We start from the raw sequence: 27,099 nt of genomic DNA, 5'->3' as shown, positions 1-27,099 counted from the left end.
CTACCAAAGCGGACAAGTATTGTTAATCAGCACAAGAGCTCGTAAAAAAGAAGACGTGCTACGTGGCACCAGCTGGCAAAGAAGAGTGTTCAGCACTCATGCTGCCTATTTGCGTAGCTTACAAAATGGAACACAATTCTTACCGTATGGGTTCTTGGCAGCAATTTCCTCTCCCGTCTCCAGAGGTTCCGACTCGCCCTCCTTGTTGACAGCCTTGACGCGGAACTTGTACTTCTTGCCCTTCTGGAGGCCATCGATGCGAGCTTTGGTCTCTCTGGGACCAACCTCTCCTGCTGGCACCCAGCGTCCTGTATCCGTGTCCATCTTCTCCAAAACGTAGCCCTTCAGCTCCTGGCCACCCGTGTCGGGAGGCGGTTTCCACGAAAGTTCGACGTGATCCGCGCGGACTTTCTCCGGCTTCAGCGGACCTCCGGGCATGGCAGGTTTGTCTGCAGCATAATGCAACAAGTAGCTTGTTGTAAAACTTCTTGGATACGTTGCAGAACTATAGGCCCATTGCTAAATCAGAGTGTTGTAGGTTTTAGCAAATTCCTCTCTAAAGTACTTCAAGAAATGCTACTAAATACAAGGAATAAAGCCACTACGAGTGACACTGTTTTCCATCTCATGACGAAGCATGACAAAGTGTTGTAGTATTATAAAATTCACATTGTCACAGGTAATCCAAAGTGAATGAAAGAGACACACTGCCTGAAATGGCAGCCTTTTCAAAGACCAAATTTGATATTCATGCATTGGCTCAACATGAGCCAATGAAAAAGGTACTGTTCCTGTTGCTCAATTTCTGTGCCGCAGCGTCTTCCTATAGATTTGGGAAGAAAAGGCAGTTAAGATCACATAATTGAGTATAAGTGGTTTTATGTACAGAAGAAGTAATATTCAAAGCAAAAACAAAATAACATGTTTGTTCAGCATAGTAAAATCAACACTTGAGGGTTTTCAAACAATATGCCTGTTCTTCATTTTTATGTTATTTGCTTAAACAAAGCCTTAGCTAAATATAACACTTTCCTCTGTCTCTATAAGTTAGATTTCAGTGGATTATACTGCAGTTATTAAAACATAAAGCTGAACCACATTGGTATAGCAAGGCTAAGTGGTCGCTTCGGCGTGGCTTTGCTAAAAGATGAACGCCATAATATCTGAATGGAAGACATAGCATACCTAGAACAACAACATCTGCCTCGGAGAAGACTGTTCCACTGCTGTTGGTCAACTTGAGTGTGTATCGACCACTGTCAGCCCGCACGGCGTTCTTCGTTACGAAGGTCGTCGAAGTGTCCTTAATTTCAATGGTTGTCCTGAGGGACAGAAGTCATAAAGATAGGATCAGCATTGCCTGGTGCCAACAGTGCATTGTACAAGGTTATGTCACCTCCGCAAGTTACTGCATGGTGTCTATCGGTGTAACAAAATATGTTTGCCCTCAAGTAAATGTATGAATTAGGAAAAATAATAAAATTTCAATGCTTATGCGAGAAGCATACAAAAGGCATCCATCACACAAAGTTTTTATGTTAAAACAATGCTTTGGTAAGAAATTTAACCCTTTCACTCCCATTGACAAGTATAGTTGCCATGAAATTTTGCACCAAAATGACCAATGATGACTGTACGTGTCATCAACAGAAATTGGTCCAACATCGAACCAATGGCAACTGCACTCGTCATAGTTGTGTTTCTTGACGCTAAATGGCCACACTTGTCCATGTTATGCCATTTGTGTCTCGGCTTTCATTTTATAGCCATCTTTCATTGTATTGCCATGTGGTGAAGCCATCTTCCAGTTATCTTTTTTTACGCAACTAATAAAATAAAGGAACCCCGTTGAATTGAAAGAATGGCACCGTTTTACTCAGAAAAAAAAAGTTCTACAAATTGACCTAAAAAATGTTTGGTAAATTTGGTACAATTTTCTTCTTTTTTTACGGTAGCGAAAGAGTTAATTAGGCCAGTATTACGACATGTTTTATCATGTACCTGTGGCAGCTTACATGGCATTTGATCGATAGTCATAGTTTCATCCCCTCGTACATCAGTTCATAACTGATGCCCCTGAGCTTATATTTGAGTGATTTTTAAAAATTTTCGATACTGCATATATACAGCACTTATCCTTCAAAAAAAAAAAAAGAAATGCTTGACAGCTTTGCATTCCAAAGGAATACAATAAAATCAAACAAAACATACGAGGATACTTAGCAACTTCGAGCCTCTAGAAAGAGATTGCTAGCTCCACCAAAGACACAGGCCTGTTTTCAGAGGGTACTTGCCTGTCAGTGGCCTTTAGCTGTGTGCTGTTGCGCTCCCACAAAACTTCTGGTGGAGGTTCACCTTTGAACTCGATCTCATACTTGATCGTGGCACCTCGTTTGATAGTCAGGTTCTTCAATCCATCACCCAGAATAAATGGCTTCACTGTATGGTTAGAAGAAACACACAGATCCCAGTGAGAAGTTTAAGAAAGACAAGCAGTCAAACATAATCAAACGATGTGCTCAGCACTAAAATGATCAAGTTATGAAATAGAAAACTGATCACATTATAAATAACTCGCAAGAATGTATAATTATGGAGCAATGCTTTTTCAAAGTTTTTAAGAACACGTTCTATAAAACACACACTATAAACATATCATGTTTGAAAGAACACATGCTACAAGACATAGATTTTCTAATCCAGGTGCAACAAGAACGTCATTGTTTTTCATTTTTAAAAAATTAGCAGTCACCATTCCACAAAAGAGTTCAATCAAATTCCAAAATCAAACTGAAATATGAAGTAAATTATTTGGTGGATACATTGAAAGAAACACAAAATACATCCTGGTGGCCTCTAATCCGCACTTGCCAAGTGGACTTAACCAGTCTTAACCAGTACTGCACCTTGTCATGGCAGTTGGACATGATGCATCCAGCATGACTATGATTAAATTCAATTCAACTAAAGTTTAATAACATTCACAGGAAAAATAGTTTACATTTAAAATGCAGTAGCTAATTAAAGCCACATTAAAGACACTCAGGTGCACTGAATGTAAGTGCCTCTTGCATCCTTCATATTTTCATGCGTTATACCTAGCATTATGGCAGTTGTGAGAAAACAATAATAACGCTATTGCACAATATTCATCCATTCTTTGCACATAGCAAGAAATATTTCATTCAGAAGTTGCCCTACTCATTTGAATTTTCTAACGAACTGTCAATATGCCTGTCATTTTACAGCACGTATTTCCTTTTTGTGTACTAGGTAATTGATGTTACTCATAATGAATCGAGATAGATATTTAATGTCAGGTTAATGATTCTTGTTACTACTAGTTGCTATTCTGTTTGTTCAAATGTGTTTCATTAGTTAGCATTATCATTGACGTATGTATATATATACTTATATACTTATATACTTATATATCTTATATACTATAATCAAATTACCTAATTGTTATTCATATTGTTTATTTGTACATACTTTTGCTGTTTTGTGTAGTTATGCTATTTATGCAATCATATGAGGACCACCAGACAGTTTTCTCACAAATCTTGGACCCCTTGCTGTAATATTCTGACCATGAAACCTGAACATAACTTTCGCGATAAGCTTGACTTGACTTGACAATGGTGCTATAATAGTCAAAGGACAATCACCTGGATTTGCAAGAGCTTTGTAGAGAATGGAATTCATTGGGCACCACAGGGTCTGTTCTCACTCACAGCCATAGTATTAAATAATTTCAATGTTTACTTCGTGAAAGTGGGGTTGTATTCCTTACCAAATCTCGGCTTGCAGATAATCGGCTTTGTAGGATCACTGGGTTCACCAGGCCCGGCCTTGTTAACAGCGCGCACACGGAATTCGTATTGAACGCCTTCTTTCAAGTCGGACACTCTGCCTTCAGTTTTGTCAGCTGGGAGTTTCTGCGCAACGTAAAATAAAATAAGGTCACAATTTTTACGCATTTCAAAATGACAGCAGGGCACATCCTAATGAGATGGCACGTCATTTAATCCAGGCAATGAAAACTTGAAAAAAAAAAGAAAAACAACAACTGAACAGTGAACTTGGTTGGCACACCTGGAATAAACTGAAAAGGCTATTTTTTTTGCAACAAAGATAGGTTATCTAAGTTAGGGCTGGGCAGGCTTCTCATCGCGTGAAGAAATTCCCCAAGCCTGATAAAATGAAATGCAGAAAAAAAAAAAACTTGGAGGACGCTTGAGCTTTGCCTTCAAGAGTAGAATGCGATAGCGTAATCGGGCCCCGTGCACGTCGTCTTCTAAATTGCTAGTCTAGCTTTGGTTCTCAGTGCATGCCTCAACCGTGCCGTAAGGAAACGAACGACTGTGCGCATAACACTGGCTGTTTCAAACTATCCTACAATGCCTACTGCAAGTACAGTACTCTTTTTTTATGAAGCCCCTGCTAGTGGCGAACGTGTAGTGCTTCACCCTGCAAAGATTTCCTGGAATGAATTACTTTCACTCATTCAGAACGTGCGAAAAATTCAGAAAGAACAACGCTGACGAATCTCTATTGATGTTTTTATCAACCATACACACATTCACATTTATATGTTCTTATTACAGACACAATTTTACAGACACAATTACGCAAGAACTCTGGATTACGTCAATTGTAATAGTAAAGAATTTACAGACAGTGATTATAATAACAATATGCCTTAGCTCATAGACGATGCAATCATGCATGTGCTTGAGAAGAAACCCAATTCTATGCGACAGTAAGCACTTACAGCACAAGGAACCCAGTCCCTGGAGAACTTGTCCTTGTACTCAATGACGTATCCTTCAATGGGTGCGCCACCATCCTTTTCAGGCTTATCCCACTTCAGATCGACCCTGTCTGCATCCCAGTCAGTGACCTCAACATTTCCAGGCTTGGAGGGTTCGTCTACAAGCAAATAGGGAAGTGCGTGAGATGGTTTTCACCACATTCCGACGCATTAAAGAGGTCCTGAACCAACCCTCAATGATTGTGAGAAAAAAAAACATTTTACGAACGGTATGCACTGCTACTAACAGATCAGCCAAATTTTGTAGTCCAGCATATAGAGTTTACATCCGGCATATAGAGTTTACAAGTGGAGCCCAAAGTTGCCACTTTGTCAAGCGTTCTTTCTGCATGCAGAGTCCCGTACTCACTCTGTTTAAAGCTGCTGGTGGCGACTCTATTTTAGCATATTGCAGCTATTGCCCAATGCTGACATAAATCTGGAGCGGCATTTGGATCAGACATGCTTCTTGCCTCGGGGTGCCGCCATGTGCTTGCACCACATTCTATACAATGAAATCTCGTTGATACAATTTTGCATAATATGTTTTTCGGCCTACTATGTTTTTCTTTTTATTCCCAGCCAACGTCCCTTGGAAATAATGCATTTTCATGCATTTAATACGACCACATTTTGGCCCAAGATTGGATAATACGACCGTGAAAGTGGATCTTAACCAATATATCTAGAAATCCTACATTTATTCTTCCAACAGACCACAATATGCACATTGCACAGCCACCAAGGCCACAGCAGCGTCGGTTTTGCGGCGAAAAAATAAAAAAAAAATGCATCGCAAATTGACCAGCTACTACAATGTTGCTCCGTAAAAGTGAGTTGCTGATGGAGTAAGCATATTTTCCTCCTTTTTTTTTAACCCCTTTCGTTAATACGATTTTTGCATATTACATTTTATTTTCTGGTTCCTGTGAAAAACGTGTCAATGAGATTCCACTGTAGTAGCTAAAATTACACAGTAGCAATACAAGCGCACATTGGAATCGCACTACTAGTAGTGGGTGAATGCATTTCATGACGCACACTGAAGTTCCTGATGCACGCTGATGTAGCTTCTCGCCTCTTTGACATCTCCCCCTATGTAGCTTCCAGCACACTTGTTAAGACAAAGGAAGAGAGAAAGCGCGTAAAGTGTGCAACGAAAATCTCTAACTATGCTCGCACTTCAAAAATTTTTGCACAGATCGATTCACAAGCCAATAAATTTCGATACTGAGGTAATTTTATGATTACTTGGAAAAGTGCTTCAGGACCCCTTTCAGTAGCAGCAGGTAAAGAAAAGACAGAAAAAAAGCACACTTAGCAATGGAAGTATCCGCCATTGAAGGTGGGTGGTATTAAAGTACTGTCATTTTGTGAACAATAAGGTTTATGTAGGATAAAAACAAATATCGTTTCATTAACAATGAAAGTGCATGATGTGCATAATTATGACTAACAAGGGTTTCATATCTGCATGTTTATGTCAATACTGAATATGGCTGACTAATGCTGTATAGTAACAGTCAATGATGCTTTTTTAAAATTTTTTCTTTGTCTTGTGCCATGTCCCACAAGCTCATGCTGAGAAGCAAGCACTGATGTGGATCAGGGAATGATGGGTACGATGAAGTTGGATGAGCATTTGCCCGCAGTGATGTTGTGGGTGTCTAGGAGACTGGAAGGTTTGATCTGGCAGTTGTCTGGAAGGTTCGACAGCGGTGATTTGTCGATGTGTCTGAGAAATTTGTCAGGTGTGATCCAGTAGGTTTCTAGAAGGTCTGGCAGTGGTGATTCTGAACTTGATCATTGTATTTTTAAAGAGAGTAGGGTGCATTTGGAGGAAGCATTTTGTATGGAGCTTGGTGAAATAGGAAAATAGGGTGGGTGTGATCTCGTGGATGTCTGGGAGATCTGGAAGGCATGACCTGGTGAGCATCTGTGATTTTTTGCCAGCTGTGATCTGGCAAAGTGTGACTTTGAAGGTTTCATAGTCGTAGTATGTCTTTGCTGGATAGACTTCCAACCAGCAGTGCTGTAGTTTCATTGACAGCTTTGTATCTTGCAGCTGCCACATTGATGGCTCCAACTAGAGCACTCTGCAGACTCTAAGCAGCACATCTTTTTTTGTACGAACTCAGACAACAGACATGAGCGCCACATCCTTGCTCAGCAGTCTGATGCTCATATAGGCCTGAGTAGTTCAATGCAGGAGTGAGGCCTTTAGGTGGCAAGTTCCAGGGTATGGAGAACCACTATTGTCAAGGCGAAATTTCATGTTCTTACTGTGTTTGCGATGTTCTTGTTCAAGCAAATTATATTGTGTGTCTGCAGCCAGAAACTCCTTTCAGTTTGATTTCTTCGAGCCACACATGTTCGAAATGCCACTGCATTCCTGTTGTGTTCGCTGTGTTCTTGTTCGGACAGTGTCGTGTGTTTGCAGCCAGCAGCTTCTTGCAGTTTCGTGTCTTCGCACGTGTAAGACTGCGACCAAGCTTTATAAAACTCACCATACGGATCCTTGGCCAACGTTGTTCTGTCGGCATTGAGCGGCTCTGATGCGCCCTTTTTGTTCACAGCGCGCACCCTAAACTTGTACTCCTTCTTAGGTGTCAGGTCCGTAATATCTGCGTGAGTGTCCTCAGTAGTGAGGACTTCGGTCCAGCCTCCCCTGACACCGAGGTCCTGCCTTTCCACCACATAATGCTGCAGTGGGACACCACCAGTGTCCTTTGGTGGCTTCCATTTGAGCTTGCAGCGATCCCTGTAGATGTCGGTGACCTCAAGGGGACCCTCGGGTGGCTGGGGCACGTCTGGAGTTCAAGAATGGCACATGAAATATGACAGCATGAACTCTGCTCACTTATCACAGAAGTACACTCCTCGAACCCCTTCAGAAGAAAAGAAAATGCAAGAACTACACATGCACAATACCATGCATGCATGAACTTCTTTTTGTCACTATCATGTTGCATGGTAGTTGTCAACAGACCCTAGCGAAATTCTATTAGATATTTGTATTGTTGTTAACATTGTTTTCTTAGGGTATTCACAGCTGCAACTAGCACCGGTCGCGTGAGCATTTGCAACTGGCGACCAAAAAGCAACACAAGGCAACCGATATTCACACCTGCTAGTGCGACCTATACCTGTCAACTCACTGAATTCGAGATCGCTCGTGTTGCCATTGCCTCACATAATAAGCTGACGTTCTGTTCCTATCATCTGATTGGTTCAGAGATTTGTGACTGCAGTCGCCTAACTAAAAAATCAAGCAGTGAGCGACTGAGACAAAGCAGTCGCTTTTCGACCAAAGTGGCCATTGTGACCATTTGTGACCGGACGCTTTATGAATAACTTGGTCGCATGACCGGTACTAGTTACAGGTGTGAATGAGTTTTTAGACTTATTAGTGCTGTATTCGTTTTGTAGAAGTTTGGAAAGATCAAATAGGCTTAAATTAGTTTGGTACGACAACTACTCAGCTCATAAGAATAAAGCGATCTTTAACAAGGTCGGACCCATGCATGTCCCTGTGGCATGCTTAATGCAGGCTTTAGTTTCCTGGTACACTTGTGCACTGGCTAGATAGACATAATGCCTTTATCCCAGCATAAGCACTAGTAGACCATGACTAGCACAGACAAGTCTTGTCCCATTAGCTTAATAATAAAACACAATATAAGTGTCGACAATTATACAGACTATTAGTGTTTGCATTAGAGTTTCGGTAGGGATTCTTGCAGTTTTTAAGCGGCATAACCCACAACACAATCAAAATGCCATATTTCTCCCCAAACTCCTCGATACCTCCGTATCTTACTAGCATGCTCTTACTTTTCCACCTATGTTGACATTTCTTGGTTGACTTGCAAAATGTCGATATCAAGTTGCAAATAGCATTGCATGGGAAAGCACGGATAGCCTTATTACTAAACACATGCTCGCATCCACACAAATGCGTAAAATACATTAGCTGTCCAGCTGGGTTCTTGTACTCACCCAGAATGTTGATGTTGAGTGGGAGCTTTGCTTCTCCTTGGGAGTTACTCAGAGAAAACTCATAGGGACCAGAAGTGTCCCGAACAGGCTTCCTGAATGTCACAAGCACTACGTCGTTCTTCACGACAATATCAACCTCCTTGGTGCTGACAGGCTGTCCGTTGCGCAGCAACTTGCCTACAACATCCGATGTCCTCACACCAGTCACTAGAGAAAGGAAACAAGACGTGTCAAATGGAGCTTCACTGCTGCAGCTGTTCACATTTAGGAAGTAGTGTCATTAACTGTAACCTACATGCCATGCCAGTGAACGACACATGAGAAATTTAAAGTATCGAAACAAGCCCTACCGCTGTATGGGATCTCGATAGTCAGTGGCTTTCCAGTGTCTCCAGTGTAGTCTGTTTTGTCCAGCTTGATGACAGGAGCTTTTTCAGCTGAAAACAGAGATACAAGAACTCACATTTGTGATAAAACAGTAAGAGCGCTTCTATTTTTGTGACTGCATGTTTCTGATTGGAGAATTGACGTCCTCATAGTGCAGAAACTGAAAGAATGCCACCCGTAAGCACGGACTCACCTTCAGTCACGCTTAGCTTGCAGGCACACTTGAGGTCCTTGCACTCAATGGAATATTCGCCCGTATCATCAAGTTCACATTTGTTAATGATCAGTTGGTGGCGACCATCTTCAAGCTGCTTAATGGTTATCCTACATGACAGAAGCAAGAAAATGAGCAACAAAAAATTAGGCACTTGTGATTGGTGCTAAATGATGACGAAAGAAAAAAAGAATGTCATTCACCAGTTTTCTGGTGACTCCTTTCCCCATGGTATATGAGGAAGTATTCCATCATAGTTAACATAGAGATATTCTGAGACATGTTGACCAAGTCTCTCAGAAGCAAAATGACCCAAGCAGTTTTACAGTGGAATAACAATACAAGGAACAGCTAAGACCAGTGGCAGCATGGTATTACAGCTGCCAATGCTTGTCGTTCGTATTGATAAATTAGGAAAAAATACCCATCGCACCATGTAACACTTACCTCACCACCCTTTGCTGTACAGCATTTGTGTCACATAAATGTTATATCGACAAGAGCTTGATGATACAAGCTTGCATCTACTACAGGACAAGATTTCAATTGTATTATATTCATGAGCACAAAACAGGACCAAACACAATTTTCAACTAAAGTTTATTGATAAACAGGCTTCTGCTTTTGTGACCAATATATATCGTTTTATTTTGTGCAGTAAGATATAAAACACCAATAAATTAGTGCTTTTGAGAAAGAGTGAATGTTGTAGGCATTGCAGAAAAGCTTCCATATGGTAGACTCGCATGGTTTGGCTTTATAATGAGGAGATGCAAGAAGTACATTAGCATGGAAGTGTTCGGTATTGACTGTATTAGCACCTAGGAAATGTGGCTGTCAGCCTAAGATGTGGCAACACAATCTCAAAGATATAAATGTTGAGAGGCTAGGGAAGGAGTGTGCCGTGCCAGTGATGTGACAGAAGTAAAATGAATTATATATACCAAAGAGTGCAGTCCCCAAGCTGTTCATAAAGTACCGAAATCGCCTCACCTGTCACTCGGCTTGATCTCCTCGCCGTTCTTGAACCACTTGAGTGGAGCGTACCTGTCCAGAAGATCAACCTCCAGGATGGCTTGCTCTCGCTCTAGAGCATCGACATCTTTTAGCTTCTTGTTGAACTTGTTGGCCGCTACAATGGAAAAATGAGAAAGTGTGAGATGACAAAATCTACATCCAACTCACGTCAATCATCTCAAACACAGAGCTATGTTTTTCTCCACTGAAAGTCAATGAAAGTCCTTGGGAAGGTGTCAAAGTGTTATACAATGAAAATTTAATATGGTTTCTTTGTATCCCATATATCACAATAAAGTAAAGCTTTGCATACAAATGGGAGCGTACAACTGAGGTACTGAACGTTGGTTTTGCTGTGGAACAATCGATGGCATTATGCACAGTTGCATTTCTCTGTTACCAGACAGGTGAACATTGTGCTGGCTTGCTGGGTTAGACTAAGAACAAAATATTCCAGAACCACCTGCAAAGCACTGTATCACACGGATGTCAATCCTGGTGTAAACAGAACAGCAGCACTGGAGACCTCATATTAGTCAGCAGAATGTTGCATTTCACACATTGTAAAGAATTCATTACAGCACCATCGTGGTAGTTTGGCCTTGCTATTATGACATTGTAAGTACTGTAGGATCTCCGTAAAAGAAAATCGTTTAGACTGCTGTTTAAACAAAACAGCTGCCTCTATAATTTGGTTGGTTTTGTATTTGAGAGGTGCACACCCAAATATCACTCCCGGTAAGCAAAACTCTCGTTTAATGGGACATATTTTGCCTGTTCCTTCAGGTTCCATTTAGCGAGATTCTACTTTTTGAATAGTACAAATTTTCTTCTCACTTACTTATGCTAGCCAAATCTTTATATGATTAGAACCAATCCCCTGTGATAAATTACCAAATATAGTATGTTGCTGAGTTTGGTGCTAGCGCTACATAATGTGCAATACACACATGGCTGTGTCACTGCTGGTTTCTTTTATAGACACCACTCTGTGCAGAGTGCATGACAGCTGACTGATGACTGTGTGTGAAACTTAAAAAAAAAAAAACTACTTCTCCACTTACGTTCCACTAGAACTTCTCCACTTGTCTCATCCGAGTTGGTTTTGCAAACATATGTGCCTTCATCAGTGATCTTCGCCTTTTTGATGTGGATGCGGCGTTTACGACCTTCTGCAGTCACTTCGTAGCTGCAATAGAATGACATTTGTGCTTCGTTACTCAACTTGAAATGTAGTAATGCTTAAATAAATTGATCAGGAGGAAATAATGATAATGGCAGAGCCTTCTTTGTACTTCATAAGGGTCACCTATAAGACAAGCTGGTAACATGTAACGAAAAAGAGTGCAAGTGGGACAGCAACATGAAAACAAGGGCAACGACACAAGCACTTACTGAGACCTAGTTATTTGTTAAGATAGATGAATAATAAATACAAGTGTGATAGACAGCCCAACAACTGAACAATAAAAAAATGGCATGAAAGCTTAAGAATTATTGGCAAATCTTTTAAAGAACACAACACACAGTTGTTAGGAAAGCAAACTTTGTTGTGATTAAGTAAAGTTGACTGCTGGCTAACATATAATGTGCCTTTTCTTTTGAAGTGGAATGCCTCGATTATTTGAAGCAATGTCTGATTATGATGCCTGGATGAAATGGTTGTGCTATGAAAATCAAAATACGAGATGCATGCACCGTAGAGTGCCGCCAAATGAAAATGAGTGAAAGCAGTTAATAAGCACTTGCGCTCCCTTTTAGGCAACAAAGACAGATATGAAGAATTATCCAACATAACAAAGTATGTAAATTTTGTCTCGTTGCCATTACAAAGTAAAAGACGTACATTTATAATGAACATTGGATACAGCAAAGCTGTTTTCGTATTAGGTGCCACTATATTATGAAGACATGAATCCTGTCATCTTGTCTTGATTGCAGGGAGAATTGCATGCAGTAAAAAGTACTTACTGCTTGTCGCCCTTGATTTCTTTGCCGTCCTTGAACCATTGCACCGGGGCCTCCCACTCGTCCACTTCGCATTCAAGTGTGACAGAGTCGTCCTCAAAGATCTTGAAGCTTTTCAGGCCCTTCATGAACTGGAACTTTTGTTCTGCGAATAGAGGTAGAAACAACAGCTCACATACGACTTGCTACCTTCTGAAGAAGCAAGGAAGCACCATTGTACCAGTGAGCCATGGCAGGCTGCAAAATGCAGCTTGGCTGCCGTGCGAATCTTACAGCTGAATATGATAGCAACATTTGACATAGTGATCATGCATACCAGTACGAGGTTTGTGCCCACACATAATCAGAAACTATACCAAGGCAAAACTGATACAGTAGAACCCCGCTGATACGTTTTTGAAGGGACCGTAGGAAATAAACGTAAGAGACGGGAAACGTAAGAGCCGAAAAACAGGAAAAACGGCAAAATATTTAGTGGTACAGAATTTTATTTCAATTCTTACGAGCAGCTCGAAAATTGGCGCGCTCAGCCGCGATCTAGTCGATGGATAGAAACGCGGAGCTTAGGATGGCCTCATCCACAGAAATGTAATCAACGTATGTGATTTTTTTAACACCAACAGCTGTAGGCATGAAAGAACTAAGCACACGCAATCACGACCGGCGCGGCGAGTCCGACCGCGAACCGCACGCACGACCATGCGAGCTCCAACCAGCTCGAACTCCTCCCGTTCTCCGACAAATAACGATGATGATGAGTCTACGCCAACGCGATGGCAGAAGTGAATGCCAATCTCGAAGGCCTTGCTTTCGCAAGCAATTACGTCATACACGCCATGTTCGTGCAATGCAAACCTCAGAGGCTATGCCTTTGCCAATAGTAAATGCCAATCTCGAAGGCCTTGCTTTCGCGAGCAGTTACGTCATAGACGCCATCTTTGCAATTCGAATCTCGAAGGCCATGCTTTTGTTTGCATCAATTGAAAGATTCTGTTGCTTGCCCCTCTCATGCGGCTAATATTACGGTCAAACGAGGCCAAGCTGCGTGAAAATGCACCATGGCCGCTCTCTTTGGTAGTCACTCGGTCGGCTCCGGGCGCACTTCGCGACGTATCATACGGGAACGGTCCGACAGTTATGACGTAACAGCGGGGTTCCCAATACATTGTATCCTATGGGAGCTATGCCGGGACCGGCGGAAAACGACGTAACAGCCGGGAAAACGCAGCAGTGAGGAACGTAACAGCGGGGTTCTACTATATGATAGTCAAGTGTGCCGTTGTTGTTTCGGTACATATATATGGTAATTGACGAAAATGAGCACAACATGTCTCGCCTTTTGTTTCAACTAAATGCAGCCCTCAGCTGATATAGTGCAAAGATTTAATTTGCTTGATTCTCTTCTCTTTCTTAAAGAGGGAGACGGGATATCATTCCTAAGCGTGTTACCTGTAATGGTGACCTTGCACGTGGTCTTCTCTTCTGAGCTGATCTTGCAGGTGTACAAACCGGTGTCATCCAAAGTGCAGTTTTGAACTCGCAGTATCTTCTTGCCAAATTGGTCCTGCTCAATAATGTACTTGTCGCTTGCCTGCGAAAGGTCACATACGAATTATACATTTCAAAGTAGACAACCACCAAATGATGCTCGTGGTAAAGAGCCGAAGCATTGAAGCTGATATGCTAAGGATGAGTCGCTATAAATTCTGATGCCGCAGAATGTGTAAGTGTCATTTCATCTTTAATGTTAGCTGGGCATGATTTTATTGTATAACGACTCTTACGAAACTTTTATTACAATAGCAGGAAAAAAATCTGTCCCTTATCGAAATGTCATGCTCAGAAGAATACATTCCCTTACATTTTACGAGAAACACAGAACGCTGGATAGCGCACAGTTTTAGAAGTAATTACGGCTCAAAAATGCTTTAAAAAAATTTTGCTAGGGCTGTTAACGAAATTGACACACGTGACCTTACCCATTAGAATTTTCACGTTTTTAGCAGAAGGATTGACATGCTCCTTATATTGTCAGTTGCCATTAAGGAGAGCAGATCAGCTTGAGCCGATTGCTTTTTGTATATATTTATATTATGCATTTTTGTGATACATGTAATGACATGAAACTGTAAAATGTGCAACTATGGTTGCTGGTCTTGTGTTACGAAATATGTGAACTTGTGTTTATCTTCTATTCTGCAAAATTATGTAGCTTCTGTGTTTTTCTTTTCCAACACTGCACAGCAGCTCCATGCTGCTATTATGTCTTGTGATCTTAGGGGGCAGGGTGTTTTCTTTTTTTCTTTTCTTTTTCCCTAACTACCCCATATTATTGGAAGTAAAGACCAACTTGCAACTTCAAATCCTGCAGGAACCAGCACAGAATTCCTACCAAAAGTGGCCGGTTCATCTATGGCAATATTCTAAACGAAAACAGTGTAGAAAGTACTTTAAATGCTTATTTATAAAAAACTTAGGCCATTTACTGTGAAATTAAAGCTCAGCAGTAGTATACAAGAAAATGAAAAGTATCACCGATGGAAAAAATAAGAACTTCAAGAAAATGAAAAGCATTATGGACAAGCTCAATTTTACCTAGGCCATTTTTACCAGAACTTCAACCCACCTTGTCTATGGCAAGGGGTTCATATTATCATTTTTCTTTTGTGAAGGAAATTGCTGTTTGCAAGAAAACTTGAGCGCGAACAGAGGGTAATGTGCTAGGAAGAACTCACAGCAATCTTCTTGTCATCCTTCAGCCATTGCACGGGGGCCTTGTGGCTGTTGGTGCTGCATTCGAGCACCAGTTCCTTGGTTGTGTACTGCTGTGACTTTGACGGCAGCTTCTTGACAAATTTGTACACGGGGTCCGGGTCTGTACAGAAGCCACAGGCACAAAAGACCATTGGCATAGTCATCAAGGGAAGCTATGAACATTTCAGTGTCAGATGTGTTTCAAGCACTGTAAATATTTGTTCATAGATATATGCAAAATATTTTGCAAATATTATTAGATAATGGCACAGTAGTTTTGGAGAGGCAAGGACTACCGTCCACGTGGCATTGTGAAACGAGAAAAAGCTCATATATAAACGCTTAAACAATAATGGTAGAAAAACATAGGGTTGTGAGAAATATTTCCTGCATTGTAGATAAAATCTTTTACAGCAGCCCCCCCAAAAAAATGCAGCTCCACTATTGTGTAACCTGAGAAAGGCACCCAGTGATTCTCGTTCGCAGAGTTCTCACTGTTCCGTTTACGAAACTATTGATGATGTCACTGTTTGAAGTAAGCATGTAGGGTTTCCCCGGCACGAGTAGAATCTTGTTAGAAATATCCACAAACTCGTGCGACATGCGCGCTACTTTTTGCTGTGCTTTATCGACTTCCGCTGTTACGGCAGTTGAGATACGTGTCGTCTGCAGCGAAGCGAGTTCCGTCAGGTTGTTCCCCCTTCAGATGTAGTGCCGGAGATGCACCGGTGATAGGAGCAATCGTGCACTGAGCGAGGTGGTGACGCCCTCTCTTGTGCGGCGCAGGTGCCAGCCACATGTTTTTGAACCGTTTTTAGCGATTTAAAGTTAAATATTGTGATTAATTCTTGGTTATTTCTGCTAGTTATATTTTATTTTAGACCTTGTTTGTTTATTTTAACTCGATTTTGAGCACTGCTAGCCTTGTTTTATTCCTGTATCGACCACTTGATTTTGAGTGTGATAACGCCACATGAGATCTACAAATGGACGACAAGCCGGACCCCTAAAGTGCTGCGCGCTTAAAACAACATATCTTATCATAACATGGCACTTATAGCTAAGTTATTCATGAGAAGTTCAGGCTCTTTAGCCGTTCGAATAAACTGCACTGACACCAGCTACTTAAATGTCTCACCAAGCATCTGAAATTTATTGCTGGAATTTGTGTACATACGAGAATGTATACTACCATTTACGACATGTATGTAATCTGGCAAGGCATGCCTCCTGCACCCTAGACTAGCAAAAAGGTTCAAGAACTTTTGGACTCAGTATATAACTGTGTCTTGATAACAGTGATATTCTCTTGGGTGCAAACATTGGCAAAATATAAAAGCAACGTGCAGCCATACGCACCATCCACTTCCAGGAGTGCCTGGCAGCTGGTGTCGAGGCAAGTGAGTGTGTATCGTCCTCCATCTTCCACTGTTGGGTTCATGACCTCAAGGACATGAAGGTCACCCTGGCTGGTCATGTGGTACTTCTTGCCCATGAAAATCTCCTGGCGGTTGCGGAACCACTTGCCCTTCACACCGCTCTTTGAAAACACAGCCTGGAAGCGGGCTAGCTTGTCCCGACCTTCCTTAACATGCACATTCTCCAGCGGTTGAAGGAATGCGTCTGGTTTCTGCAGGGGTCAGACAGCGCACAAGTCACTGTTATAGAATGCCAATGGACGAGAAATTCGCTTACATACAGCCAAGTTCGAAGTTACTCATTACTTATTTGTTAATTAAAAAAGAAGCATCGTGTTTTATAAAAGAATTCCAAGAAGTGAAATTTAGCTAACATCATTTAGAGTTAAGGCAAGTGCTCGATTACTGGTCAATGCTGCTGTTGTAAGGTACACCTACAGAACAGATAAGCACTCATTTGTGCGCCATCAGTGAAAGTCTTGTTGAACACTTTTCTTTATTGCAGCTCCATAACGATCATAGGGAATGCACATGTGGTTGTTTTTCTTTAAAGTATCCATCTAAGTGCCATTGTTTAAGCTACGTCCCTTGCTAATGTCAGCCTTCAATGCTGCCATTGTAACAAATATGTTGCCATCAAGCATGTTACTGCATCAACATGGCACACTGGCTCTAAAACCATTTAGCTATTTGGGTAGCATAGCAATAGATGTACAAAGTACTTTGCTCTAATTGAGGAATGAGTAATAAAAGAACAAAGGCTTTGCAGCACCAAGAGCATGCAAATGTTTCATGACTATCCCCAATTTCATACAGTAATTATACATTCAAGCACTGATAGATTTCTCAGACCTATTACAAATCATGCAACAAAATGCGTGTAAAATGCCAAATAAACAAGAAAAAGAAAAATTATTATGAAAAATGCATGCCGCAGGCAGCTGACCACGCACAAAAGGTAACATTAACAAATGAAAAACTGGATGCCATTATTTGGCCATACTATTTCGCAGCTTTAGTGCAAGCAATCACATTGATACTTTACCAGGAGCTGATTCTATTTAAACTGTCACATCAGAGGCTCACTGCCCATGCACGTTAGTCTTATGCTTGCAATAATGTTTCATGTCATTGCAATGCAACATACTAGTGACTGTAATCTCTACAAGACATAACATCAAACAAAGAAATATGTTATTTTTGCTATAAATGTATACGTAATGTGTACTTTGTGTAATGCAGTGTAATTTTGAAGAAAACGTGTCTGGAATGCATGCGAATATTTCCTTCTGGCAGGTGCACAAGTACTCAATTCTGCAGCAGAATGGTTGGGCACCTTTTTGCACACCCGTGCAGTTCACTCACATAGCTCAGAGTGTTGGAAAAACGAGAGCTGCACACCAGTGCATTTCCTTAAGCACCTTACCACACTGCACTTCTTTGTGCAAATGCAAGCATGTCTTTGCTCCAGGTAATAAAGAAAAGTCAAGATATTATTCAATTTCATTTTTTTTACTTTCTGGTTCTGATACTCCTGTGGATGGTTGAACACTAAAAGAATAGAATGTAACCTGACCACTAAGCCTGGTGTAGCAGTGACCTCAACACTTCATCGCACTGTAAACATTTCGATGTTGCTCTCAGCAAATTGAACAATAAAAGATCACGCGGTGTCTTTTATCCCGCAGTTAGCAACACGCAGCAAGCAGCCAACAAAGAAACATGCAATGTGACACCGAACTACACCGCACGTGAGAACATTAAGCCATAAAAGAGAGCGATGAAGCAACAGAAATACTTGGAGCTTAGCCACTGAAAGCAAATGTCCAAACAAAACAGGGCAAGAAGGAAGATGTGGAAAGAGAGAGAGACACAGGCGAGAGTGAGACAACATCCTGCCAGCATCGTTGCAAGCTGCGCGGAAGAAAGAGTCCAGACACTAAGAAGACGCTACGAGACAAGCACGTCATTCGAGTGGCCAACCTCGCTGCCTCGTCGCACTCTGTGCAGCGTGGGCCAGTCGGGAATGATGTCCGCAAGAGACTGACGCCTGCTTTCCCAAGGAGAGTGCAGGTCCAACGTCTGAGGTGACGTTGCAGAACCACAAAGGGAGACACGTGAGAGAACAGAGGGAGGGGCACACAGACGGTAAAACAAAAGACACACATAGTACAATGGGACGAGACATACACAAGTGACAAAAAAGTGAATGGCTTATACCTCAACCAAAGTGAACTTGATTAGAATGCTTTCATTTAAAAATATACACATACTTTTAAAGGTATGCTAAAGTGAAACAATGAATCGGTTTAGATTGATAAATTGTTCTCTGAAATCTCTAATGATGTTAAATTTACCACCGTAGGTTTATGAAAAGAGGAGAAAATCAAAGGCAAAGTTTCATTCTTAAATTACACAGTGAAATCTCCGCACTTGACTTCAAGGATTTCAAAGTGTTTTGGTGACATCGACTCTACGAAATTTCCTGAAACTTGGTATGCAAAATCTCTGGGCCCCCTCAGAGGACGGTGTACTTCATTTTTACTAATTAGGAACTACGTAGGCCCTAAGAGATGCCGTCGAAATCTACAACATTACGGTGATTGGTGTGGAAATTTCAAGGTGGCGCCATCACCCGCATTTTCTTTTGCGCGTTTTCTCGTTGACTCAGCCTCTCCTCGCGGCAAGCGTGGTGATTTTGGTATTGTGAAAGAGCAACTTACTAATACGAGACAGATCGTTTTTCTCTTTAGTGTCCCTTTAAGTGTGGATTCAATATATTAGAAATACGTATATAGGTTTAATAACAAAAAACTATTCTGAATCATTGAGAGCTACGGAAACTGTGTGCTCAAATCTTCCATTTAGTAAAATGACCTGATTTCAATGGCATTCATAATGACTTTACGTTTCTGATATCAATGAGGCGATAGCATAAACAAAAAGTCATATAAATCAACAGTGCTTAGTCCTATGGCTTGCAATGGTAAGCGAAAAAAAAGTACATTAGCTTAATTAATATAAGACATACAGCTACATTCATGAAATTTTAAGACTTAAAGCTCGTTAATTTTGCACTAGCTACTGATCATGTATTATTTCATTAACAACTAAGTGTAACATGGAGAACAAAAATAACGACAGACAGAACAGACACAACACAGCAAGGACAAAACAAGAACGCTGTGGCACATCACACAGATGTAAACAGAAACAATACACAAACACATATTATACTACATAACCAGCGAGACCACTGTTTATCGCCAATGCCCGAAGAGAGAACGGAAGAAAATTACATTTGAGTGCAGTGCCAACATTTTGAGATTGACAATGCTCGATCAACTTATCCAGAGACTAGACTCCTTAAAACCTCGACGCTGATCAAACGTATAAAACAAATTATAAAACAATAGAAAAATAAATGTTGAGCAGAAATTAGGCAGCAGCGTGGGAAAAGATATCAGCTCTATAGCAGTCACTAGATGCTGATGGCGAAGTGAAATTAAGCCAGCAATATCACAAAGCGCAATGAAATAAAGAATACATGAGTAAAAAGTGTATGAAAGGAAAGAGATAGAGAGGAGAGGGGAGTTGCTTCTAATTTCGAGCAAGAGCTGTGCAGTGCACAGCCTCTAGGAGTTTGCAAATAAGGTAATGGAAGAAACTGAACATAAACAAGAAGAGACTGAAGAGACGGCAAGCACAAAGAGGATGAGAGAAGAGAGAGCAGATAGAGGAAATGTCAGAGGTGGAAGCAAAGAAAACGGAAATACTGAAGCAGCAGTGCAATGGATTCGGCGAGAGAGAAGCAGCATTTTGAGGAAATGCTTCAGAGGAGAGAAGCTGGAAAGTGTGCCCATTATATCGTCAGGCATATCCAACCTCCATCTTCTCCTTCGGAACCTTGTGGAGAACTGGCCAATCGGGAATAATCTCTGCCAGTGATCGCCGGCGAAGTGTTGAATGAGGAATCATCAGCTCGTCCTCCTGTGTAGGGGATCCCAACAACGGCATCAAACGGCACTGTGTTGTCTCTAAGACTGACAGTTGTTAGGCAAGCGTGCTTGTGAGAACTGCAATCTCTGCTGAATCCTACCGAGGAAGGCCACAGCTCCAAGTCACAAAGCCCGGCTTAAATGCGAGGCAGTGCCGAGAAAAACGACGTGAGAGTCCAGGACGCAGCCCTGAAAATCTGGCCGCGAAAATGTGGATGACAAAATGGAAAAGCAAGAATAGGAGCCGGGACTGAAAAACATGTCCGACGACCACTGAAAAATGTCAGTAGCAATATCGAGACAAGGAAACAAAAAAATCAATGAACCGTGCAATGACGGATACGTAAGAAGTGCACCATGTCACAAAAATTGTGCGACAAACAAAGACACAAGATCAACCTTAGATGATTCTGGGCATTTCACAACAAGCACATATAGGACAAACACATACATGAACATAAAAACAGAGAAGTCACTGCAGAAATGAAAGAAAAAAAAGAAATGCCCATGCAGAAAAAGCATGCACAGAGGTCGAAAAAGGTCTGCACACAAACACACACAAACACGCAAAAATTTGCCAAAAGAGATGAAAAATTGTACTCCCCAAGGTCCAAAACAAAACAAAAAGAGGATTCGGGAAGAGTAAATGTGGCACAGAAATGCTGACTGCATTTTTTTAGAGTATGTATATAGATATATGGTATGTACCATCCGTTCTATGAGGCAGGGAAATCTATTGATTAAACAGAAAAAGCTCACTATATTTGCATGGCACCATTCAGTATTATACATGCGATGCAATTTTGTGCCACAAACAAGAGTGTTGGCTTGGTGATGCGCTTACGGTAGGTTGAAGTTTGCGCTTGTCCTGTTAAAGGAGTCATGAACCACTTTTCCAAGTAATGATCTAATGACCTCAGTATCGGAGTTTACTGCCTCCCGAATCGATTGCCGCAAACATTTCTCGAATCCATCAAGAATTAGCGGAGTTACGGGGGTTTGGCGCACGCTCTCAGTGCTTTCTCTCTTTTCTCGTGCCGACGGGCGCACTGGAAGCTAGATAGGAAGGGATGGCACGGGGGAAAGAAGTTACGTCAGCGCGCGTCATGAAACGCGATCGCTCTCCCGCTGTGATTCGCTTGCGCAAGTGCGGCCACCGTCTACTGAGGAGTGCGGCGCCGGCAAGTGGCGGCACCCCGTGGCAAGAAGCGCATCTGATCCGAACGCCGCTCTCGATTTACGTCGGCTATCGGTCAATGAGGATGCTATGTCTTTTGCGACGCGTCGATGCAGATCGCGACGTCACCTGGTAGACGCCCCGCCCACCGCCAAGAGTGAGAACCGGCCTCTGTTTGAAAAGAGGGCTCCTGAGAAAACAGCAACTTCGCGTTCCGCTTGTAGCCTTTACGCGGCGCGCACGACTGCAATATTTGGCTGAGCAGTTCATAGCCGTGTCAGCTTTCCGCAGGATGTGTTTTTTCAACAAGCCCAAGGAGTGCTTCATGACCCCTTTAACACTGTGTCCTGTGTACTTTGTAATGTCTCCCTACCGTAAGCGCATCACCAAGCCAACATGAACCAACTAGCCCCTTTCGTCGCATTACAAACAAGAGTGTATTTGAAAGAAACAGAAACTTTGCAGTTATAAGGAAAAGTGTCTACTATGAAAAGTGTGAAGGAGGATAGGCATTTAATTGGCAGTAGATGCTATATCATGCCTGACATGATATATATAACCATCTCATTTTGAAAATATATTGCAAGGACATTATTATTATATCAGCAAAGTTTCAGTGTGAAAAGAGCAAGAAACAAATCCAATCATGTGCCTATGCAGCAAATTAGATCTTTAAGTCACTGCATTTCCTACATCGAATTTAAACATGCTAACGACATGCATGGATAAGGTGCTGAGCTGTTATATGAAAAACTCCACACACAGAGGTAATGAACAACGTTATAGATAAAACTGTTGCATGGAAAAGATTCCTCATTAAATGGCGAGAACACAGCAAATTTACAACGCTGCAGGGTAACACAAAATCATGCAAACGATGCTTTACCGGCTTGCGAAGGCCAATCTGCTCTTTCTCTTCTTCTCGTTGCTTGAGTTGCCAGTCTGGGTCGTCTTTGCCCATACCCCATTTAGCATATTGCCTGCACGCACACAAACAGCAGCAAACAAGTACTGAGTGTGCTGGCAATATAAAGTCTAGTTTAACATGACAAGGAACTGCTGTCTAGCTTCATGGAGGTAAAAGTGTGTTGGCCTGTAGTGAAGAAAAGCATTGCAAGTGCATTTCTCCAACAGGAAAGCTACGTACGATATATCGACAAGACTTGAAGGCACTGTATTGTACTGTATAGATAGCATAGTCACAAACATAATAAGGGGGCTAACTCAAAGTCATCAAAGAAATATGCTGTTATGAGATATTATCTGACCCATCGAACATTAACCAGGAATGAGGGATAAGGAAAATAGATTGTGCATATGCAAGCAGTTGTACAGTGATTGCACGTAAACTGTTAACTCAATTCACTCATGGACTCTACCATTAACATTATAAGGCTGCTTGCGGCAAACACAATTCCATTATTAAATCAAGACCCTCGGCATTGCCTCTTAGTAAGCCATTAAGATAATTTCTGCACAATGTATTTTGCCAAGCTATTGGTCTAAAAGAACGCAGAGAGCATGAAGAAATGATGGCAACAGATAGCGTACCTTTTCTTTGTGCTCCATATGACGTATTGTTATTGTACATCAGTCACACACACACAAAAAAGCTTATTACTCGTTCTTACTAAAAATACTAGTAGTATGGCCAATCTTTAAGATTGCGGCTATATCGTCACATAGGAACATTTATGAGTATAGTTGATATGGCTCCCATAATGAAATTGGATGAAATAACTAAGCATTAGCATACGCAGTTTCTAACAGCACTTTTTTTGGACACCAACATAGCCACCTGAGTTGTTCAAAAGTGCAATGTTCAGTGCCCTTGGGAGTCAGGAAGAGGGTTGATCGCATGTGTTTATGGACAGCTTTGGAACTTGGTACTTTGGAAAAAAAAAAGCTTCTACAGTGAACAAGTTAACTATAACATGACACTTCTACAAGTGCCATTAGATTGTACCCTGCTGTAATGAAAAAGGGTGCGGAACCACAGCGCAGCTACCGAGACAAGGATGATAAGGAAAAATAAGGCACTGACTTACAACTGGTTTATTTTCTTCGGAAACCATTAACTTGCGGCAAAAGGTATATTGGGCCAACCGGGAGATGTATGAATGACCAGCTCAGGGAACATCATACTAATGTAAAAAAGAAAGCGGACAGACATCTTCCCAGTCACTGTGGTGCATGCACCTGCGAGCCTCAGCTTGAGAATTGCCGCATAATTGGTAAATGTTCGGACACATTTACCCGGGAAATAATCGAGGCAGCAGCGATTGACCGCTGGGGGCAAGCAATGCGCAAGTGTGGCATCAACAGCACTCACCAAGAAAGAGTTAAACTATCTTAACAGAGCACGGGTCGATAGCGGTTAATGACTTGGCCTCATGTTTTGCTAATTTATCATGCGGTTTTCTTTTTCGTTGTTTCCATGTTGTTTTTGTCTTCGGTGCTACTTTATGAAATGTGCGTTTCCAAAGAAAATAAACCAGTTGTAAGTCAGCGCCTTGTTCGTCTTTTTTCTTATCGTCCTCGTCTCGGCAGTTGCGCTGTGGTTCACCATGAATCACCAACTTGCCGAAGTTTTCACGTTACTAAGTAATGGAAAAGGTTACAAAATAAAAAATTGCCCACCTGTGTTTGAGCATGGCACGGAAATCCATACCACTTTCATCTGAAACAAACAAGTGCAAGTATTATGTGGGGACCAGTCTACGTAAACATTTGTCACCTGTACGTTTTTCCGTTAAAGCTGCATAGGGAATGGCTTTACTGCATTACACAACATGGATAAAAATAAGTGCATTAAAGTAAGTCTCAATGCCTAACAGAAGTACTAGCCAATATGCACATTTTTGTATGAATTGAGCAAATTGTAGAGTGAATGGATTTTTGTGTGGGCTGTGAGAATTATGACTTTATGTGCAAAATATCTAAATTCTACCAAGCTATCCTTTAGCCATTCCGAGAGTACATACTCATAAAGCACTGCAATAAAGATAAACAGTACTCAAATAATGAAACTGTAAGTGTGGGCAGTTTGGATTTGCAGACATTTAATGGTTAGATTAGGGAAACATTTGGTGAATAAATGTACATTTTGTATGGGAAAAGTTCATCACGTGTGAATAAAACAATGATGTAGGCAACAGAGTGACTGATGTGATTTAACATCGCAACACAACACACACTCTGTTAACAATGTCATAGTGAAGGGCTCTGAAGCAATTCGTCCCCCTGGCCTCTTCATTAATGCACAACCAAATCAAAACATAAGCATCGTTGCATTATGTTTTCATTGAAGTGTGGCTGCAGCAGTTGAGTCAACAACACAACCTTGTGCTCAGCAACAAATTAGCGTAGCTACTGAGCCAATCCTGTTGCTGTGTTCCAAGAGTGCCAGTCACCTCCAAACCCTATGGAATGTTTCATCGCATACTTTTTGGGAAAGTGAATTGAATTGAAATTTTTAAAGTGCTTCCTTCAGAGGAAACAAATTTTCGTAGTAAATTTTTTTTTTCACATGAGTTTATGCATAGTGAATGCAGGTTCCGGAACTAACAAAGAAAAGTTTATCAATTATAAGGAATTTGTTGATGGAGTTACGACAACACACAAGAATAAAACTTGATGGTGTTTGTTATCATGGGGAATTAGTTGTATGCAGCGGGGATGGGTACCATGTGTTATAGCCAAATGCATTTGGCTGTTTGGTTGATGTGTGTTTCTCAACCCACTTGCCTTGTGATGGTTTGCGAGCTGCAGGCTTAAGGGTTCTTCCTTCCTGCTTTGCTGGTTTCTGTGTCAGTGTGGCACCGAATTTCTGTTTAACGTCAGCAATGTTTGTGAGTGGTTGTATCTTTGGGACTGTCTTTTGTATTGTCTTTTGTGCCGCTGTGTTGTGAAGATGAAGTGGCAAAAGTTGCTTCAAACTATTGCACAGAGACATACTTTGAAAGCAGTGTAAAAAATTCATAAATGTATGCATCTGCATGTAATTAGCAGTCACTGCTGAAATGTTGAGAGTCAAGTGCTTACCACTTCACATTCGTAATGTGCTTTTTTGAGAAAGTTAGCGATTATGAGTTAAGAAGTAAGCAGCCTAGAGGAGGCCATCTCTTCAGAAATTAAAGAAGCTTATGGAATTTAAACTTTTGCAAGTTTCTCTCTCATAGCCACTTCAGGGCAGCCTAATTGAAATTCCATATGTATCATAAGTTCCATATCCAATAATCCATGTAATATTGAACCAAGTAGTTTTATACAAAACTTGATATGATCATATCAAATCATATGGGCTGTATATAAGACCTCATATGATTTAAATAAGATAATAAGGCAGAGAAATTATAAGGTTCATAATTTTTAGAGAACTAAGGTTACTCATTTGTTTGAGCACATCAGTGTTCTATAAGTGATAAACAAAGTGCAATTAACAAACTATATTTAGCTGGTGGATATACAATGTGTAATATCTGCTAATGTAAGCATCTGCATCATGACATGTGAAGCAGTACCTACTTGTTATAGCTAGCATAAACTTGCTGGAATGTCTACTACAACTATTCAGGTACCAGTTAATTCTAGCTGTTAGTTTCTAGCACATTTATTGAACATTATTTTAATTAAAAACCAAAATTATTAGAAGATAGCCATAATTTACAATTTTTAAAGGTTCTTTTCTTCTTTTGCATTTTCAAATGCCACCAAAACGTTAGAAAAACCTGTGATGTGTGTATAAAATCAACTGTACCACATAAAGTGTACATAAAAAGCACTTAGTAATTTGAGATACCGTATTTACTTGAATCTAGGCCGGCCCCAATTCTAAGCCGACCCCTGAAATTTGCAAGGCCAGAAAAAAAAAAACTTAATTATTGTACTCGAATCTAAGCCGACCCACCACTTTCGCACATCATTTTTTCAAAAAAACATCGGCTTAGATTCGAATAAATACAGTATATGCACCAAACAATAAATTAAAGAAGGAAAACATTAAAACAATACCCCAACCGCTTACACAACATTCTGCTGGTGCGATAATAAATGACCCAGACATTTCTTTTCCATGCATTTTCTTTCTTGAAGACTTTGCACCCAATACAAGCTCCTACAGTATTACATTAATCACAACTGTAATAAAATAAGGGCAATATGGCTTGAATGAGCTTAGGCTTTTTTTTTTGTGCTTGACGATTCACATGCACAGATGATGCCTCAGGGGTAGTAAAACGTGTAGTACTAAAAAGTGCTAAGCTTATTGTGTAAATGTGTGCATAAAGAGACACAAGACATTTTGTACAATAAAATTCAAATAAGTGCATGTAACAATGTTAGTTATACAAAAA

General features: G+C 41.0%; 2 protein-coding genes across 2 annotated transcripts in view; both read right to left on the bottom strand.

The window, feature by feature from the left end:
- LOC119404538 (twitchin-like) overlaps positions 1-1,319 on the bottom strand; it is a 96,220-nt gene extending 94,901 nt beyond the window's left edge. Inside the window, 2 exon segments of the mRNA XM_037671076.2 lie at positions 144-449; positions 1,186-1,319. Of these exon segments, the coding sequence (XP_037527004.2) occupies positions 144-438 (295 nt within the window). The 5' untranslated portion in view covers positions 439-449; positions 1,186-1,319.
- Positions 674-27,099, bottom strand: part of LOC125759901 (twitchin-like) — a 105,989-nt gene continuing 79,563 nt past the window's right edge. Inside the window, exons 24-40 of the mRNA XM_049419348.1 lie at positions 24,386-24,425; positions 22,632-22,725; positions 16,512-16,782; positions 15,134-15,273; positions 13,848-13,989; positions 12,402-12,543; positions 11,495-11,619; positions 10,407-10,545; positions 9,393-9,523; positions 9,163-9,249; positions 8,813-9,019; positions 7,321-7,623; positions 4,775-4,932; positions 3,794-3,938; positions 2,295-2,439; positions 1,186-1,322; positions 674-711 (exon numbers count right to left, since the gene is read on the bottom strand). Coding sequence (XP_049275305.1) covers positions 674-711; positions 1,186-1,322; positions 2,295-2,439; positions 3,794-3,938; positions 4,775-4,932; positions 7,321-7,623; positions 8,813-9,019; positions 9,163-9,249; positions 9,393-9,523; positions 10,407-10,545; positions 11,495-11,619; positions 12,402-12,543; positions 13,848-13,989; positions 15,134-15,273; positions 16,512-16,782; positions 22,632-22,725; positions 24,386-24,425 — 2,444 coding nt within the window. The remainder of the gene's footprint in view (positions 712-1,185; positions 1,323-2,294; positions 2,440-3,793; positions 3,939-4,774; positions 4,933-7,320; positions 7,624-8,812; positions 9,020-9,162; positions 9,250-9,392; positions 9,524-10,406; positions 10,546-11,494; positions 11,620-12,401; positions 12,544-13,847; positions 13,990-15,133; positions 15,274-16,511; positions 16,783-22,631; positions 22,726-24,385; positions 24,426-27,099) is intronic.

The sequence above is a fragment of the Rhipicephalus sanguineus genome, chromosome 9, assembly GCF_013339695.2.
Source record: "Rhipicephalus sanguineus isolate Rsan-2018 chromosome 9, BIME_Rsan_1.4, whole genome shotgun sequence".
NCBI classification, from domain to species: domain Eukaryota; kingdom Metazoa; phylum Arthropoda; class Arachnida; order Ixodida; family Ixodidae; genus Rhipicephalus; species Rhipicephalus sanguineus.
Note: the sequence above shows the minus strand (reverse complement) of the source record. Positions and strands in the feature narration are given on the sequence as shown.